Source organism: Notolepis coatsorum (genome assembly GCF_963971535.1).
Source record: "Notolepis coatsorum genome assembly, chromosome: 19".
In the NCBI taxonomy this organism is placed as follows: Eukaryota; Metazoa; Chordata; class Actinopteri; order Aulopiformes; family Paralepididae; genus Notolepis; species Notolepis coatsorum.
In genome coordinates this window covers 30234437-30255759 of record NC_140183.1, presented here as the reverse complement: position 1 = coordinate 30255759, position 21323 = coordinate 30234437, and the positions used below count along the sequence as shown (strand labels likewise).

General features: G+C 41.5%; 1 protein-coding gene across 1 annotated transcript in view; it reads right to left on the bottom strand.

Moving 5' to 3' along the window:
• The window catches only part of arhgap33 (Rho GTPase activating protein 33), a gene marked incomplete at its 3' end in the record, with an annotated part of 143872 nt that extends 129389 nt beyond the window's left edge, over positions 1–14483 (bottom strand). The window contains exon 1 of the mRNA XM_084336594.1: positions 14295–14483. Within this exon, the coding sequence (XP_084192720.1) occupies positions 14295–14300 (6 nt within the window). The 5' untranslated portion in view covers positions 14301–14483. The remainder of the gene's footprint in view (positions 1–14294) is intronic.
• Between the last annotated feature and the right edge of the window lie 6840 nt (positions 14484–21323).

Genomic DNA, 21323 nt, shown 5'->3' with positions numbered 1-21323 from the left:
GAAATGAGTATTGAAACCGTTTTAAATATTCAGAATCGATATGTATCGATTTTTTGATATTTTTTACAACACTATTTGACACACAAAGCCTTTCCTTTATCCTCCGCTAATTTAAAGTGTTTCCACACAGGTGACTTCTTCCCACTTTCTTGCCATTACAGCTGCTATGAATAATTGAGCCGAGCGGTGACGCGCGCCTCCTCACCTCGACTTGCGCGCCTCGTTTTTTTTTTGTGTGTGAAAATTTTTACCTAAAATCCGAACGCCAGCGTAACGTTGGTTGTTGAGTAATTTCCAAAGTTTGCAGGGTTTGTTTTTGTTTTCCTCAGTTGTATCATTGATGAAATTTTTTTTTGCGGTTTTGATCATGGTGTTTACGTCATTTCTTCAACCACGTGGGCTTGGAGTTCACTGTTTGAGCTTTTGGTAAGCTTTGTCTGACTTTTATGAAGTTCCGAGCATTTTTTGTCTCTGGTTTTCATAGCGGTCAGTATTTCAGTGTGCATCCATGGCTAAGCGCGATTTTTAACCCTGGTGGTTCTTAGGGGTGCCATGTTGTTAAGTATTGTTGTGAATTTGGTTTTAAATCCAAGCCATGTTTCTTCAACTAGTGTACCACTGAGCTCATCTGACCAGTCCATGCTCTCCAGTTCTTGGTTATAGGCCTCTCTAGAGTAGGTTTTGAGGTCCCTAGATGTGACTGTTTTGTGACAGCCGGCCTTTTGTTTTAGCTTTTTGCGGGTACAGAATATCATGTAATGATCACTTAACCTGCATGCTATCACCCCTTTGTTGGAGATCATGGACTTGTCAGAGGTCAGAATGAGATCAATGGTAGTTTGTGTTGAATCACATACTCTTGTGGGTTGGGTGATTAGCTGGCTGAAACCGTGCAGATCACAAAACCTACCGAAGGCCTTGAAGACGGGTGCTTCTTTACGTAGCATATCCGTGTTCCAGTCCCCGATAAGAATCTTTTCTACACCTTCCACCCCAGCTAAACACCCATCCAGTGTGTCATAGAAGCCACTCTGCTCTGGTGGTCTATAGATCGTGCCTACTAGTATGGATTTCGCCCTTTCGAGTAAGAAGCACCAGTGGAAAAAGTTAGTCTGGAGCCCTGAAATACCTCAATAACTTCATTGTCAGTATCAGTTTTAATCTCCTTGTCATAATAATCATTTATTTGTAGGTATCGATATCGTTCATGTTCCTCTAATCCAAATTTCTCCCTCAGTTTTTCTAAACTCTGTAGCTCACCCCTTACGACCATTCTAGGCTACATGTCGCTATAATGCCTTTTTTCGCTTTTTTTTTTTATTGCTTGAACTCCGTCTCTCTGTGTGTTTCTCTCTGCTTGCCTGTCTCTGTCTGTCTGTCTGTCTGTCTGTCTGTCTGTCTGTCTGTCTGTCTGTCTGTCTGTCTGTCTCTCTCTGTCTGTCTGTTTGTCCGTCTCTCTGTGTGTGTTTTTCTCTGCCTGCATGTATGTCTCTGCCCGTCTCTCTGCCTGCCCGTCTCTCTGTGTGTTTCTCTCTACCTGCCTGTCTGTCTGTCTCTCTGCCTGTCTGTCTGTGTTTCCCCAGCAGCAGGTGGTCTAAATCTGACCCCAATACTGACCAACCACCACAATACCCTGCAAGACAACACACAGCGACAGACACTAACTACACGAGACAATAGAGGAGAGGATGACAAGACAACACACAACAATAGACACTAACTACACGAGACAATAGAGACTAGAGGATGGGGCAGTCAAGCATAACAGCAGCTCCTCCTCATCCCTCCCCCCATCCCTCCTTCATCCATCCACTGAAGACAATAGAGGAGAGAACCGAGGAGAGCTAGGATGGATGGAAGGAGGTCAGAGGAGAGAACTCCCTACTAGTCAAGACATGGAAGTCTCACAATCGATTCATTGAATGTCCTACACAGTATCCTACCCTTAGAACCAGATTATATTATTAGAACATATTTTTGGAACCAGATTATATATTAGGACCTATTTAAAACCGGATTCTATTATTAGAACCTATTTTAGAACCAGATTATATTATTATGACCTATTTTAGAACCAGATTAGATTATTAGGACCTATTTTAGTTGTTGTTAGCAACGTGCTAACTGCTACTACTCCTCAACATCTGAAAGGCACGGTTTACATGGCAAGATTCAGCAGAGGTACACCGTCGTCTGTAATTTTTGCAAAGAGCAAGTATCAGTCCACTACGACAGTACGAGGATCACCATTCAAACGGCCGTTTGCCAAATCAATGTTAGAGCTCCCTGCCAGCTGCAACGCTAATGTTGGGAATGTATCCAGCTGAGAACAGCCACACAGCACTCTCACTGTAAAACCATGATACTACCAGGAAACCATCTCAGGTATCCTGGATGGTACATTTGCACTGACTTTGTGGAAATGACGGATATTTTCAGTAGCGGCAGCTGTACTGTATTACTGATGCTTACTAAGCACTTCAGATAGATGTTATATGACCACTATGTCTGAGTGGAAGCAGAGCGCTGCACACACAGACACAGACACTCTGCCCTGCAACCAAATATGGCTCTTATTAAAGCAGTGTAATTCTTGAAGTACTGGTACTAATAAAATGGGGTATTGTACCATTTGTAGAGGCAGGGTATCGCAATACCCTTCTACTATTGGTATACCGTGCAACACTACATATTAAAACAGACCACTGGATCAACCAGGACCCCAAGCTCCTCTCCCCCTCCCCTCCTGCTCTTTCCTCTTCCCCTGTCCTGCTCGCTACTCCTCCCCCTCTCCTTCTCTTTCCTCTTCGCCTCTCCTCTTCTCCTGCTCTCTTCTCCTGCTCTCCTCTCCTGCTCTCTCCTCTTCCCCTCTCCTTCTCTCCTCCTCCCCCTCTCCTCTCCTCCTCCCTTCCCTGAGGGAAGCTCTCAGTGGTGGAGAAAGTACACAAATCCTAAACAAAAAATTACGTCAAAGTAGAAATACCCTGACATATTAGTTTGACTTCAAAGTAAAATGACTGGTTATTAGAAATGTTTTCAGTATAAAAGAAATTAAATAAAAAGAATAAAAAAACATTCTATATGACATTCTGACACTATGATCCACTGCTGGCTACAAACTCTCGATCAGTCTGTTCATATTTAGTGAAACAGGTGCCTGTTCAGTTCAAATTTAACAAAACACATCTCTGATGCTGTGAATGTGACAGAACAACTGCTCTCCGATTGGTGTTCGTTCTCGTGAGAGCTTGTCGCTCCTCTCTTCCCAGGAAATTAAACCCGGACTGTGGAACCTTAAGAGTTCGAGCTGCAGACTGACTTAATGCTTCATGCTACTAACATCATGTAGTCTGGCTCAGAAATGCAGACGTGTTCACATCTCAGTTCTCTGTCGCTCTGCAATATGGAGGAAGTCATTCATTCCTATGGGGAGGAAGAGAAATACAGAGAGAAAAGAGAGGGGGGGTAACAAGCTAAGAAGAGAGGAGAAGAAAGAAGAGGAGAGAAGGAGGAAAGAAACACCACCCCTCCCTCTCTCTATGTTCTTGTCTTAGTCACTGCCAGCATACTAAACACACACACACAATACCAGCTGCAGCTAAGGGGGGGGGTTCTGCAAAACTCTGTACACGAGAGAGAGAGAGAGAGAGAGAGAGAGGGTGTAGTTGTGTGATGAGATATGGACTGACAAGAGTGTGAGGATGACACTAGTTCACACACACACACACACACACACACACACACACACACACACACACACACACACACACACACACAGAGAGAGAGGCTGCATGGCCAATGCTAAACTAAATATTTAGTATATAGTGAGATTTTTTTCTTTTTATTCTTTATTATTATTATTATTATTATTATTATTATTATTATTATTATTATTATTATTATTATTATTATTATTATTATTATTATTATTATTATTATTATTATTATTATAATAAAAAAAAATCTTGTTTAAACTGTGGATTGTTTGTTTCTTGTATATGGTATAAATTATTATTTTGTGTAAATTAGGTTGCACGCCGACCATTAAGTAAATACTTGTTTAGTTTAGGAATAAGGGGCAGGTAACTTAAGATTTATTCTTCTTCCTGCTCCTTTTGTCCATGGTATGATATTTATGATTATGTATGAAGAAACTCTGATTGTATTGATTCCATGTGGCAAATAAAACTCTGAATCTGAATTTGGCCATAGAATAGAAAGGACATGGATATAGACTACATAAGAAAGGACATGGGATATATAGAACACAGACAATAGACATAAAACCACGTTGGACCAACAAGTATATCAAATGGAACAAGTACAAGCAACATCTAAAATATCAAGAGTTGAAAGCGTCTTCTTTTTTTTTACTTTGACCAGTCAGCTGGTTCTTTTAGCGTTTATCGCTTTTTCTGGTCAAGCATGACCGACAGAAACAGGTTGAATGGGGTATAGATCGGGGGAAAGACACTCTGAGAAAATGCGGCGAGTCCGGGAGTCGAACTCGTGTACCCCAGATCCGTGACGCGCACGGTTGTCCCCGACGCCGAAATAGCGTTCGAGGTACGCGGTGAGCTACTGGAGCTCCCCGAAAGCGTCTTCTAACTTAAGTTTTCTGTAGTTCATTCCATTTATATAGGGCATCATATATATATATATATATATATATATATATAAAACAAATTGCCAAGCTCAGTTTTTACATGTGTGTATCTAAAGCTAAGTAATCATGTGACCTAGTACCATATGTGCTGTATTTAAAAGCAATCCAAGTGTATACTATACGAACTCTGAAGCCTATACTAAACCCATACCATATGAACTCTGTTGCCTATACTCAACCCATACCATATGAACTCTGTTGCCTATACTAAACATTAGGGGTGGGGGAAAAGATCGATACGTAGTAGTATCGCGATACTTTGCGTGGCGATACTGTATCGATACAGGGACACCAAGTATCAATATTTAAATATTTATTTATATAAAAAAAAACTTTTTTTACGGAAGTTGCATTGTTAATTTCAATACCTGTAATAGTACAGTAGTCCACTAGGGCTGTCTTAAATACTTCAAAGCTTCGTTCGATGGGCATGGGATTCGAATATGAAAATAAAATTCGATTATTTAAAAAAAAATATATATATATATGATTTTTTTTTTTTTTTTTGCAAAATCAACTCTGCCTCTCTTTGTTAACTACAACAAGCAATGCTGTTTGTTATTTAAGATGAGGTCGGACTCTGCACTGACAGACTTGTGTTCATTGTGCTGCTTTTATAAAGCCTCATTAAATGACGGCTTACAATATTTCATGAAAGCAAAGTGTTTTGTTTGTCTAAGATTTTAAAAGGTTTAAACTTTACAGCACTCAAAGTTGAACAAAGTGCTGTACAAGTCCCACAACATAAAAAAAAATTATTAAAAAAATTATTTAATTTCTTTTTTTTCTTCTTTTTTTTATCTCGAAGCTTCGAATTAAAATCGAATCTCGGCCCGAAGCTTCGAATTACAAAAAAAAAATCGAAGGTCAGCCCTATAGTCCACACACACATGTAAAAAGGTAATAAACCGCAATATAAACATCGCAATACTCAGCATATCGCAATAAATTTAGTATCGCAATACTATCGTATCGTGAGGCCTCTGGTGATTCCCACCCATTACAGACTGACAAACACACAGTTACTGCATACAGACTGACCAACACACAGTTACTGCATACAGACTGACACACAGTTACTGCATACAGACTGACCAACACACAGTTACTGCATACAGACTGACACACAGTTACTGCATACACAGACTGACCAACACACAGTTACGGCATACAGACTGACACAAACACAAACAGTTGCTGCACAGACTGACACAGTTACTGCATAGTGCATACAGACTGACAGCTGATAGAATAGAGCTGCTGCTGTCAAACCAACATGGTTACATAACTTCTCTCTCCTAACCTCCTTTCTTGCCTCCTCTCCTAACCTCCTTTCTCGCCTCCTCTCCTAACCTCCTATCTTGCCTCCTCTCCTAACCTCCTTGCTTGCCTCCTCTCCTAACCTCCTTTCTTGCCTCCTCTCCTAACCTCCTTTCTTGCCTCCTCTCCTAACCTCCTTTCTTGCCTCCTCTCCTAACCTCCTTGCTTGCCTCCTCTCCTAACCTCCTTTCTTGCCTCCTCTACTAACCTCCTTTCTTGCCTCCTCTCCTAACCTCCTTTCTTGCCTCCTCTCCTAACCTCCTTTCTTGCCTCCTCTCCTAACCTCCTTTCTTGCCTCCTCTCCTAACCTCCTTTCTTGCCTCCTCTGAGTCCTCTCCTCTCCTCACACAGAAATGGTGTTACATAACAACACCAGAAGCTCCGCTCCTCTCTGACCCAGGACAAGACACCTACCCTGTGTCTACCTACCCTGTGTCTACCTACCCTGTGTCTACCTACCCTGTGTCTACCTACCCTGTGTCTACATACCCTGTGGCTACATACCCTGTGTCTACATACCCTGTGTCTACCTACCCTGTGTCTACCTACCCTGTGTCTACCAGTACCTACCTAGGGAGAGAGAGAGATAAAGAGAGGGAAAGAGAGGAATTGAAAATAATATAATGTTCCTCTGGTTACACACAGAATGAAGAGAACGGTGCAGAGAGAGGAATGTTGTTATCCATTTCCTGTTCATCAAAACATCCTTCCTCCTACAGACACTCATCTCTCCATCCCAACACCTATCCCTCCTCGTCTCCTCCTGTGTCTCTCTCGTCGACCTTCTTCTCACTCGTCTCTATTCAGTGTTGTGTTCCAGACTGAAGCCACAGCTCTGATCCTCGACTACAGCTTTCACAAGCTAGTCAGTAAACCAGCCAGTGAGTCAGTCAGTAAACCAACCAGTGGAGATGGTAGTGGTAGTTAGGGGTGGAACGGTTCACAAAATTGACGGTTCGGGTCGTATCACGGTTTTTGGGTAACGGTTTTCGGTTCGATATACCTGGTTTGAACTGCTGCGGTCAGGCAAGCGATACCGGAGTCTCATGGCAAGCACAGAGAGACTCAGAAGAAGATTCTATCCCCAGGCCATCAGGATGCTCAACGAACAATAACACTATGCAACAACCATCAAATGCACTCACAGCACACACATCCATTCCACACACACACACTCACTTTAAACATACAACTCACTGCAGCACCCACTTTAACCACTTTAGTACACCTAAGCACACTTTATATTTATTGGTAAAGAATTTGCACTACAACCCATACCTCATTACACCTTACTGTAAATTGTACCTAACTTGTACCTCATCCCACTTCTGCTTTGCACTGTATAGTATATTGTATGGTAACTCAGTTACTTCTACTCTACATTGAGCATTGTATATATGTATATACTGAACATTTTTGTCTACGTACTTGACTTCTATTTTATACTTGCTATACTTATTTTATACTTATACCTAGCACAGTCTCTGGAGCGAAACAGAAAGAAGCATTTTGTATAAAAGTATTCTGTACTTCTGTATGACAACTAATAAAGAAACTTGAAACTTTTTTTTTAATGTAACTCTAAACATTTAAACATGCTTCTCATTTATAATTTTTTTTTATAAAAAAGCATTACAACACCCCGCCTCTCAGACTCCCATTTTCTCCTCTGTTAGCTAGTAGCTACGGTAATATTTAATATTAATCCCAATAGGGAAATTCATTCTTGTTTGACGATCAAGAGGCACATTTTATTTGTTTTAAGTGAAGTTTGGTGAAAAAGCAAGTTATTGCACTATTAATCCCAATAGGGACATTCATCTTTATTTGATCAAGAGTAACCTTTTATATATATATATATAATATATTTTTTTTTAAGTGAAGATTGGTAAAAGTTAGGTTTGCAAATTGCACTTCAATCCCAATAGGGAAATTCATCTTGGTTTGATAATTTTTTTGTGTCAAATAAAAACAAAGGTTATTTGAATGATTTCCTTGGCGTTTCTAGTTTTCAAGAGAAATAAATCGATTAAAATCGTAAATCGGATTTAAAAAAAAATCTGGGATTTTATTTTTAGGCCATATCGCCCAGCCCTACTTGAAAGATATCCTGTTGCCAGTGATGTGCTCCGCTACTCTCTGTAGTGATTTGCAGCTGTGGGCAGAACAATTCCCTTACCAGGCTGTAATGCATCCCATCAGCAAGCTCTCAATGGTGCATTGGTGCACATATGGAAGACTATTTACACTATTACACATACTACACTATTGGGAGGAATAAACCCTTAAAACTATTTGGTTGGAATAAATAATATTTTAAGTTAATTGACACCTCGAACAAGTCTCTGGGACAAATGGTTCAGGAGATGTGAAGGGGGGCATTGCTTATTTCAATGGGCAATGATGGAAATTCATTATTCTCGGAAACCACCCTAATTTCCACTGATGCTGAGATGACAACAGGCAGAAAGAAAACACACAAAAAAACAAAGATAAGTCAGACAATAAGAACACAAATAGTAACATTGATTAAAAAATTACATTCAAAAACATTTAAAAGCATATTTCTAAAATGTCCCAATTGTATCAGGGAATCTTTGTCACTTTTAGTGTGATTACATTCATCTGGGACACTGCTGGAGAGCAGATTGTAAAATGAATAGATGAACAAACTGACCTCCGACTTTGAATTCAAACACATCATTCAGTTCCAACATTTAACAGTTTACCAGGTTTCAATGATTGTTTGATTTTCAAACAAAAGGTTACCCAATACCATTCTCCTGTATATTAGTGCCATGTAGATCACAGTTAGAGGGAAGATTATAGATCTAATAAAACTCTTTGCTGTCCCTGAGTCAACAGGATGGTTAAGATGCCACCTGGGCCCCGTTCCCCGTACCTGGTTCAACTAAGTCGATCAAGATGTCATTATCCAGATTCAGTTAACCCGATGTTTGAAGCCGGGATTTTCCTGTTCCTCGAAGGTGGATTCAGTCTCGTTAACTCAAGCCAGACTTGAGACCCAGGATAAATGCGCGTGCCCGCCTCAGCCGAGAAGGCAGCAAGTGTCGAGAGCAGAGATCCTGATTCTCTAGCGGCATTGATTGATTAATTGATTTAAAACTTTAGTAACATATTGCAGTACGGCTCAATCGCCTCGCCGACAAGTTAAATGCGTTATCTATAGGCTAATTTTAAGTCCCTCATTACCTCAATCAATCAGATTATATTTCTTTAAACTTGCCTGCTGGATTGAATAATCAAATGAGATCTTGCTAGCGAAAATAATTAGTAAAACTGTTATACAGAATAACGATACGGCTCCCTTACCCATTGATTGATGTATGGTCGATCTTTTACTTATCTTCTCTGTGGTGTAACGGGTTCTTCTTTTGACTTTCACGCAGACGACCGGGGTTCGAAACCCAGTCGTCTCCTTCTTTTTGCAATATAGGAATAATTCAATTTGGTGCACGTTGAGAGCTATATAAAGAATGACATCCTCAATGCATGTAGATTTATAATATTTTAACTTAAAACCAGGCTACCTTTGCGTATAATAATTAATATTATATTCAAAAAAATTATATTGGAAACACGGGGTTTCGAACACGCTGGGTTGCCAGGATTGAGCACTACCGCTGAGCCACTGTGCCAGATGGGATAAATTCATTGTTTATACATTAATGAACGAGAGACCCGTGTTTAGAATATTCTTTATTTTGTTGTTGTTGCACCGAGCGAGCGCCACGGTATATAACGTGCATTATTTAGGACAAAGTGAATTTAGTATCAGCATTTTGGGTCTATTTTACATTTCAAAAGACCCCTCTGGAAGAATGGAGCACAAAAACGTAATTCAGAATGGTATAACGCAGATCCTAGACTGTGGGAATAATTTCAGGAAACGCGCTGTCACTCCTTTGCGGGGGCGTGGCGATGGTTGATCCGGCTAACTTGAACTTAAACCCTGCTTTCGACCAGGCTCAAACTTTTGGATCTGTTGTCATGGTGATTTGGAAAATCCAGGTACGGGGAGCCGGAAAGTCCGGCTTAAGTCAGACTTAACCGAAAGTTATCCGGCTAACTCAGTTATCCAGGTACGGGGAACGGGGCCCTGGACCAGCCCTTCCCTCCACACACACACCTATAGTAAGAAAGAGGAAGTGAGTGTTTCCCAATCCCCACAGGTCGGTACAGGAGGTGGTGTGTGTGGTGGTGCTGACAAGCTGAAACAGGCTCTGAACAGTAAACACAACCTGTTGCCTGATGAAGGAGGGACATTCTGATGTTGTTTTATTTCTATGTTGGCCCAGTGATGTCGTTAGAAGGCTACATTATGATGACACTGTTTACATACTAACTCACTTCTTCTGGTAGTTTTGGACTGGATTAAATGGACTGAATTTAATGTATAGCGCTTTTATCCAAAGTGCTTTACAACTTGTGCCTCTCATTCACCCATTAATTCACATATTCACACACTGATGGCCAAGGCAACCATGCAAGGTGCCAACCTGTTCATTGGGTTTAAGTGTCTTGTTCAAGGATACTAAAACACGCTGCTGGGAGGAGCTGGGATTGAACCTGGAACCTTCAGATTACCAGACGATCTACCTCCTGAGCCATTGTCATTGTCTCTGACTCATCCAGCACTAAACTCCATCCAATAAAATAGGATCCTCCCATGATATATATATGACTTCATATTGGTCCTCCACAATAGAGTGAAGGCTGACATCACTGTCTCTCTCCATTTGACTGTTTTCTTTGGTCAATATTAAAATCAAGTCTCTCCCTGCATCCTGTCAGAACAGGCCATTTTATTGAACTGAACGACATAGAAAAAACATCACATTGCGATTCTTTTAACAGGTGTTGAGGATCAGACCTGAAGATCTGACTAATATCTGCAACACAGACCCTTCCATATTTGGACACTAATGCAATGGAAACCCACCACTCCAGCAAATAGGACGAATCATAGCTAGATTAGCTACAACCTGAAAACAGAGAGGTGTCTTTATTAGTCCTGTTACTTATGAGCCAGTAAGTTAATGTTATACTAGCCAACATTACTGTTGCATACGGTTTGCAAACAGTGAATATGGTCATATGTTTAATAATAAGGGTTATCTATCCAGCTATTTCTTTGTCCCCCAAAACAATATCAACATGTTCACAAACAAATGGTAGGATCTGACTAATACCTGTAACACAATACTGACAATCACTGGATACTTGTAAACATACTGAATTGTATTACCCATGGAATTATAGTAGCCCATTACCTACACAGCATCTCCTCTGGCCCATAGTTGTATTATGTGTCTTGGCTGTGACAGACAGACATCTCTGTGGGAGTGCGTCCTCAGTAGCCTATCAGTGTCCTCCTGGTGTTGTCCACGCCAACTACACTCATTATTACAGACACTTTTGCACACTGCTGGCTTTGTTATGACACCATGAGCAGATTGGCAGCCTGCTGGACATTACACTCTCTCTCTCACACATAGACACTCAGCGTGTAGAGAGAGAGAGAGAGAGAGAGAGGCCATCCAGACAGACAGTGAGATAATAGACAGTGGCATCAGCTGGCTGGCTCCCTGTACCCAATCGATATAATTAAGCTCCTTGCGCACACGCATACACACGCGTACTCACTTGGGATCACATGTAATGTTTAACCCTTTGTGGGCGAGAAGTGATCTAGATCTAGATTATCTAAAACAGACACAGGAGCAGATCTGGATCATATGAGTCAGTTATGTGGTGTCTCGTGTCTATGTAGTTAAACCTGTAACGTTAGTCTCACACACTGTCACAATCACAGATGATCTGCTTGATTGATTGATTGAATTGATTGATTGATTGATTGAAAACTTTATTAACAGATTGCAGAATGGGTACAGTACAGTACAGCTCAATACATACAATTGTTAAGGGGATGCAGACCAGAGAAAGACTTTCGTCTTGTTTACATCAGGGTCCCCCATTTTCAATTCATCGTAACATATATGACATACATGACATACAGATAGACAGTACTGCTACATCTATACATTTATGACATACCAGATTTGCAAATACAGTACTGTTTGTGATACAAAAAGAGTCCAGAAAAAAAGAGTATACATTTGACGTAGAAACTGTACATTGGATTGGGTAGGTGGGGGGGGGGGGGGACTGTACATTGGAGGTGGTTGGGTGGGGGGGGGGGGGGGGGGGGGGGGTTGGGTAGGAGGGTGGGTGGGGGACACTGTACAACTGTACAAACAAAACTGTACATTGGAATATTGACAAGACCATACTTGGTAATTTACTGTACATTGGAGGGGGTTGTGTTAGGACATTTACAGGGGCCAGTTTCGAATTGCAGTCTCCCGTAGGTGTTTTTTGAGAGTGTTTTTGAAAGTGGGTAGTGATTCACATTCCTTTACAGCTTTGGGTAGGGCGTTCCACATTGATGTGGCATAATTGCGAAACGTGTTTAGTCCCTTGTTTGAACAGAAATCTGGGTTTAACATGATTTGTGGAGCTCCCTCTGGTGTTGTGTATCTAGTGTATCTTGTAGACCAGGCACATTGCAAGTTGCTGTACTCTGTCGTCTACTCTAAGCCATCCTAGGTTGTCAAAGTGGGCAGGGGTGAGGTGGGTTCTAGGAGTAAGGTCAAGCAGTAGTCTGACCAGTTTGTTTTGAGATGTTTGTAATTTTGTTTTTAGCGCCTTTGAGATGCTTTGGTACCATGAGGTGCATGCATAGTCGTAGTACCCTTGAATGAGTGCTCCTGCCAGAGTCTTCAGGGTATTCTTGTTTACCAGTGAGGAGATCCGGTACAAGAATCGAGTTCGTTGGTTGACTTTTTTTTATTACATTGGATGCCATTTTGTCACAGGAAAGATTTGCCTCTAGGATGGAACCCAGGTAGGTAATATCTTCTTTCCTTGTGACAATATTGTCACCCACTGTAACTGAGAAGCCGTCGGTCTTGCTGAGTTTGTTATTTGAACCGAAGAGAATGGACTCTGTTTTGCCCATGTGTAATGATAGTTTGTTATCAGCGAGCCATATATGCAGATTTTGCCTAGTTCTGAGCTGAGGGTTTTTTCAACCTGTAACTTGTTCTTGTCAGAGACCAGCAGGGCTGAGTCGTCCCCGACTCCGCAAACAGGAACAAGTTGCAGTCACAAGCTGACGACATGTCATTTGCATGCTGAGAACTGGTGTATGCTTTCCTGTTCTAGATGTTTCCTTAGTATGTGTGTGTGTGTGTGTTGTGTATCTGTGCTGTCCTGTATGTATCTGGAACGTCCATCAGGTCCAGTTATAATAACCGGGCCAGTGTGTTTAACCGGCAGTGAGATGATATCTGGGCCACAGACAGTCCCAGTGATGCTGTCAACCAGGACACAGCAGCGCCATGACATCAGGGAGGGGCTGGTCGACTACTGTAGCTAGTTAGCTAGCTAGCCAACAGACCAAACTGACACTACTACCAGCAATCAAAACAGCTAGCTTCGCTGGAAACCATGAACTTGCCTCTCTGTCCGGCTGTAATCGTTGTGATCATATAAACTACCCCACTGTCGTCATGTGTGTGGCTAAGCAGCTAACGCTTAGCTTCAGGCTAAAAACAAGACAATGGCCATAATAACTAGGTTGAGCGGCGCGGAGCGTTACTAATGGCAACAACGGCGCCAAGGCAGAAGGCGCTGTGTGTGTCTGAGCGGCTAGTTGCTACTAGCTAACTTAATACTTCATCATGACGTTACTCTAACTAACGTTACCGTTATGTGGATTAAATTAAGCGTGTTACAATAGGGGGGGTACCTTAACAGTTATGACACGTATAACGTTAACGTTACATGGCATCATGTCGTTTTATTATCCAACCGTTCATATAGTGGAACAGCGTTAGCAGCTCATTCTAACAACAACACGATCACGTTAGCTGTGTTTTTACTAGCTCACTTATTTAAAACCTGTAACGTTAACGTTACCCGACTGGGTTTACAAAGTCCAACAGTTAGTGAGCTCCACGGAGCAACGAGCCAAGTCACATTACATTTAAATAACGGAGTTAGAAACTCAAGTTAATAATGTTGATGTGATGCGAATGGACGAGACAATAAAAGATCCGTCCTCCAGGGAGCCAACGGTCCTCTGGACTCAACGAACGACAGAGAAACGTTACATTAACGTTAGATAAACGTTGAGTTAACGACAGATACACGTTACATTCACCTCACATATACGGTTGTTCATCATGTCTCAGAAAGAGATATTATTAGGCAGGTTTCTTACCACCATTCCGGAGTCGTGGGTCGGGGGGTGGGCTTGGTGTCGGAGGGGCTCCGTGGTTCCAGTCTCTGGTTCCAAACAACACAAGAGATCCTCGATTTATTCCTTTAATGTGTTGTGTCGCTGGTGTTCTGCTCCAGCGGTTCTCTCTGCGGTACGTGGCTGGTTTGGTGGTTAACGTTAAGCCATTCATACCGGATCTCACCGTCCAAACCGACACACCGACACCCACGATAGAAGACAAGACTGGTCTGTTGTTCCAAGAGAGAGAGAGAGAGGGGGGGGGACCATCATCCGACCGCATCTGGATGAAATATTGAATACATTTACTACTGAGTAACTGTTCCACTTTTCTTTTTCTTTCACTTTAAATTATTATACTTTTTTTTTTATACTATAATCTTGTTTATTTGTTTTCTGATTGATTGATTGATTGATTGAAAACTTTATTAACAGATTGCAGAATGGGTACAATACAGTACAGCTCAATACACACAATTGTTAAGGGGATGCAGACCAGAGAAAGACTTTCGTCTTGTTTACATCAGGGTCCCCCATTTTCAATTCATCATAACATATACATACACGACATACAGATAGACAGTAGCCTACTGGCTACTGCTATGTCTATACATTTATGACATACCAGATTTACAAATACAGTACTGTTTGTGATACAAAAAGAGTCTAAAAAAGAGAGTATATACATTTGACGAAGAAACTGTAGATTGGAGGAGGTTGGGTAGGTGGGGGGGGAACTGTACATTGGAGGTGGTGGGGGTGGGGGTTGGGTAGGCGGGGTGGGGGAAACTGTACAACTGTACAAGCAAAACTGTACATTGGGATATCGACAAAACCTTACTTTGTCCCAAGAAGAGGGTCTCGTGTATTATTGGGTTAGGAGGACATTTACTGTACATTTACAGCAGCCAGTTTCGAATTGCAGCCTCCCGTAGGTGTTCTTTGAAAGTGTACTCTGTTGTCTACTCTAAGCCATCCTAGGTTGTCAAAGTGGGCAGGGGTGAGGTGGGTTCTATAGGAATAAGGTCAAGTAGTAGTCTGACCAGTTTGTTTTGTGATGTTTGTAATCTTGTTTTTAGCGCCTTTGATGTGCTTTGGTACCATGAGGTGCAAGCATAGTCGTAGTACGCTTGAATGAGTGCTCACCAGTTTTTGTATTTGTTTGTTTGTTGTTCCAATATTTCTTTAATGTAAATGTATTCCTATATATTGTTATACGTATGCTTTGGCAATGTACGTTGCACGTTACCATGTATAAAGGGTGTTTGAGAGACAGACAGAGAGGGGGGGGGGGATCTGTTGTCCAGCTCGGCTTCATTATGATGGAGATACAGCTGATAATAAGAACACTATGCCTTGATAACAGCCTAAAATAAAATAAAAAGCTCTATACTACATTTTTATCCGGGATTAATCAGTTACCTCATGTTCACCACTGACTATTTTCAAAGTAGGCGTACTGATGATTATATAGGCTGTCAAACACAATGCTATTATTTTATAAATATAGACAATCATTTTTATTTTATTTTTTTACCCCATACAATTTTCAAGTGTTTCTATAATCTGCAAAACACATTGAGTTGCACTTGTGAAATTGTTCTTTGAGCTATACATAATAATGTGAATAATATTCAATAGGGGCCTATCATTTCATGACAACAATCAATTAGTAGGTGTCTATTTTTTCTTTGTAAAATCTTCATTTCGGAATTAAAGTTTTAAGTTGTATTTTATAGTGGATCTAATGACCCAGTTAACCTCCATCAAACTGCTATCTGCATGTGCTAGAATGTGGACGAATGAACAAATAGACAAGTGAACAAATAAACCTCATATATGCATACAGTGCAGTCCATAATGTAGGCCTACATATACTGTAGGTCCCCCAAGGAAGTTGCCTTGGTCCTTTGCTCTATTCAATTTTTGTTAATGATTTACCTTATGTATTGAATAAATGCCCGGAAATGTATGCGGATGACACGATAATGTATGTCTCTGTAGAAAAAGATAACTTGGGTAATACGTTGCTCCAAGAAGAGTTCATGTTGGTTTCTAATTGGGTTACTGAAAACAAGTTAAAGTAAACATTTTCAAAAACAAAGACTATCATGCTGTCCTCTAGAAATAAATTAAAGGGGAACTATTTTATAAATGGCCTTTTTCAGTGTTTAGCATTGTTTCCTGGCTATGTGGACTTATATTAATAGGATCCATCTATGTCTCTAATTCTCATATTGGCGCATTCTTCCAATTCTCCGCTCACAATATTCACCCTCACTGAACTGAGTCATCTGAAAATGTGCATATCTGTGATGTCAGAGATTTCTCAGCTGCATAATAATGTGGCAGTTGGTGTGGCAGTTGGCACCAGGCCACACAGTGGCTGGAGCCCAGCCTCAAAACGGCTTAAGATCTTGAGGTCAGAAAATGCTGTTTTTGAGTACTTGATTAGAAATACAAAACAATGAATTTCTTTTTAAAACCTTACAGAGGTGTTCTATAGACTCACAGGAATTGTGTAAAATAGTAAAATAGTTCCCCTTTAAGAACGGATCAGGAACTAAATATTGTGTTGACCAAGTTGTTGGGTGTGATTATTGATGAAAAGCTTGCTTGGTAAAGGCACATTAATAACATAGTGGCTAAAATGAGTAGGAGTATTTCAATGATCAGAAGGTGTGCTCATCTATTGAGTGAGAAGACAGTTAAACTAATGTTACAAGCTTTAGTCCTATCCCACTTGGACTACTGCCCAACAATTTGGTTGAGCACTTCAAAGCGGGATCTGGAGAAACTTCAGCTCGCTCAGAACAGAGCAGCACGTCTCGCCCTCCGCTGCTCTGTGAGGAGCAGTGTTGGGGGGGATGCATGCCGCTCTGTCTTGGCTTAGAGTGGATCAGAGGCTGGCATGCAGCCTTGTAACATTTTTGTTTAATATTTATAAAATTGGTAAACCTAAGTCTTTGTGGTCAGAACTATAACTGCATGGTGGTAAACTGTGGATATTTCATCTTAATATCTTTATAATAATTCTTAATATAGGACTGGTTCATGCGTGTCTAGATTGCTGCATCATCCTTTCTCTGACTTTCCATCCATAGTGTAATACATTATGGTATGGAGTAATCAACAGAATAATTCTTTGCTAGTCAGTTGTCACAATCTTATCAGTTGTAATATACCCTAGGATTATTGGAATGACTGTCTTCTTGAATTTTCTCCCACTGAACATGGATTTTGTCTGCACAAGCCAGTGTGAAGATGTTTGCAACATCTAGTTGTAGAAACTACGCACTGCAGCTTTAACGTCAATCAATCAATCATGTTTAGTAAATAGACACCTGATTTTATAATCTTATTCTAATACATTTTCATGACTTTTGTATTATAGGAAAGCATGGCTACAAAAATTGTCAGTTGAGGAGCGAAGGAGAAGAAATAGAGAGTACCACTGAAAGAGAAGAGAAGAATTACACAGTGACGAAGAGAGCAAACATGCCTTGCAAGAGCAGGAAAGACAAGGGTGGAAAAAGAGGGTTCAAGACAAAAAAGTTATAGAAATAGACAAGATGGGAGACAGGGCACAGAGGTATCGGAGAAAATATTGGAGAGAGGTCCATAAAAGGTGGAGAGAGAAAAGGTCCTGTGAAGGTGCTGGAGGCAGACACCCCCCCAGATCAGGATATTCTAGATAACAATGCCAGACCTGCACGGTTTCAGCCAGCTAATCACACAACCCACAAGGGTATGCGATTCGACACAAACCACCATTGACCTCATTTTGACCTCTGACAAGTCCATGATCTCCAGTAAAGGGGTGATAGCATGCGGGTTAAGTGATCATTATATGATTTTCTGTACCCGCAAAAAGCTAAAACAGAAGGCCGGCTGTCACAAAACAGTCACATCTAGAGACCTCAAAACTTACTCTAGAGAGGCCTTTAACCTAGAACTGGGGAGCTTGGACTGGTCAGATGAGCTCAGTGGTACACAGGTTGAAGAAACATGGCTTGGATTCAAAACCAAATTCACAGCAATACTCAACAACATGGCACCGATAAGAACCACCAGGGTTAAAAATCGCGCTGAGGCATGGATGCACACTGAAATACTGGCCGCTATGAAAACCAGAGACAAAAAATGCTCTGAACTTCATAAAAGTCAGACAAAGCTTTCCAAAAGCTCAAACAGTGAACTCCAAGCCCACGTGGTTGAACAAAAAATCCAAAGAAACAGACTAAGAAATGACGTAAACACCATGATCAGAACCGCAAAAAGAAATTTCATCAACGACAAAACTGAGGAAAACAAAAACAAACCCCGCGAACTTTGGAAATTACTCAATAATCAACTAGGCTGCAGTAAAAAACTTAAAACCAGATTCTCAAACATAAACATAAAGACGGACAACACGCTCATCACAGACAAGCTGGATGTAGCCAATTACTTAAACATCTTCTTCACAAACATAGCCACAACACTGGTAAACAAACTACCCTCCCACTCAGGGCATTATGGGGTAGAACACATAGTAGCATACTACAAAAACCTAGGGGTCCACAAAGACGACTTCAAACTTGAAATGGTAACAACCGATGAGGTACTCAAAAAATTGAGCGCCCTCCAACCTAACAAGGCCACTGGCCATGACAACATCCCCTCCAAATTCCTCAGAGACGCAGCAGCCGCCATCACCCCAGTCATCACACACATAATAAACCTCTCTATAAGACAGGGGCACGTCCCCAAGGACTTCAAAATTGCGAGAGTGACCCCTCTACACAAAAAGGGCAGCAAATTAGACCCAGGCAACTACCGCCCTGTTTCTATTCTTACCTCCATCTCGAAAGTCATGGAGAAAATAGTCTACGAACAGGTCGAAAAGTACCTGGCGGAAAAAAACCTAATCTACGAATTCCAATCTGGCTTCAGAACGTCCCACTCCACTGACACATGCCTCCTCTATTTGAACGACCACATCAAACAAGAGGTGGACGCTGGCAAATACTGCGGCATGGTCATGCTGGACCTACAAAAGGCCTTCGACACTGTCAATCACTCCATTCTAATGGACAAGCTAAAAGCAATTGGTTTTGATAGCCTATCAGTGAGCTGGATGCAATCCTACCTGGAGGGGAGAGAACAGATGGTAGAGGTAAATGGTACTCTATCCCCCCCCCTCACAGTGAGCTGTGGTGTTCCACAAGGAAGCATACTAGGACCGCTACTCTTCCTAATTTATGCAAATGACATGTCGTCAGCCTGTGACTGCAACTTGTTCCTGTTTGCGGACGACTCAGCCCTGCTGGTCTCTGACAAGAACAAATTGCAGGTTGAAAAAACCCTCAGCTCGGAACTAGGCAAAATCTGCATATGGCTCGCTGATAACAAACTATCATTACACATGGGCAAAACAGAGTCCATTCTCTTCGGTTCAAATAACAAACTCAGCAAGACCGACTGATTCTCAGTTACAGTGGGTGACAATATTGTCACAAGGAAAGACGAAATTACCTACCTGGGTTCCATCCTAGAGGCAAATCTTTCCTGTGACAAAATGGCATCCAATGTAATAAAAAAAGTCAACCAACGAACTAGATTCTTGTACCGGATCTCCTCTCTGGTAAACAAGAATACCCTGAAGACTCTGGCAGGAGCACTCATTCAAGGGTACTATGACTATGCGTGCACCTCATGGTACCAAAGCACCTCAAAGGCGCTTAAAACAAAATTACAAACATCACAAAACAAACTGGTCAGACTACTACTTGACCTGAACCCCAGAACCCACCTCACCCCTGCCCACTTTGCCAACCTAGGATGGCTTAGAGTAGACGACAGAGTACAGCAACTTGCAATGGGCCTGGTCTACAAGATACACTATACGACCGGGGTGCCCATGTACATGTCAAAATACTTCCCAAAGGTCAGTGAATACCACAACCACTACACCAGAGGAAGCTCAACAAATCATGTTAAACCCAGATTCGGCTCAAACAAGGGACTAAACACGTTTCGCAATTATGCCACAACAATGTGGAACGCCCTACCCAAAGCTGTAAAGGAATGTGAATCCCTGCCCACATTCAAAACCGCCCTTAAAGGGCACCTACGGGAGGCTGCAATTCGAAACTGGCCACCGTAAATGCCCAAAACCCCCACCACCTCCTAATAGACAGTCTCCTCCCCACCGCATGTATATATTCCCTCCCCGCCGTATGTATATTTCCCTCCCACCCACCCACCCCCTCCTAATGTACAGTCCCCTCCCCATCATATGTATATACTCTGTCAGGATCTAGGGGTAACAGTACTGTATATTTGAATACCGCCTATGTCACAAATGTATCAGTACTAAATACCTATATGTCCCTATGCCATAAATGTCATGTATGTTGTGTATGTCATAAATGTCTATATGAATTGAAAATGGGGGACCCTGATGGAAACAAGACAAACGTCTTTCTCAGGTCTGCATCCCCTTAACAATTGTATGTATTGAGCCGTACTGTATTGTACCCATTCTGCAATCTGTTAAATAAAGTTTTCATTCATTCATTCATTCAGACAGCGCAGAGAGTCTCTCAGACAGGAACAGAAACAAAGTAAAACGCGAAAAAGGCATTCAAGAGAAATACAAACTTTAAAAGAGAAGATTACAAATGTAACAAAGCAACGAAACAACCTGAGAAAAACAATAATGTGCTGGACTCTCCAGGCACGGAAACAAAGAATATGCTATCAGGAAGCAAAGTAAGGAATCAGAAAATCCCAAAGGCCCTGCTATTCCACCACATCCTCAGAAGAGATCTGAAGACAAACAAACAAACTCCTGGCCCACGGCGCCAAAAAAGCAGCACTGAGTGTGTCATCAGGCACGATTCTTAAAAAGTATCGTCTTCTTCAACAAATTAAAGACTTTGGGTTAACCTATAAGTTAATGAGAGAAAGGGAGCATCCTCAGAAAAAGCCAACATTCATACAGGGTGTAACACAGACTGTCCAGGA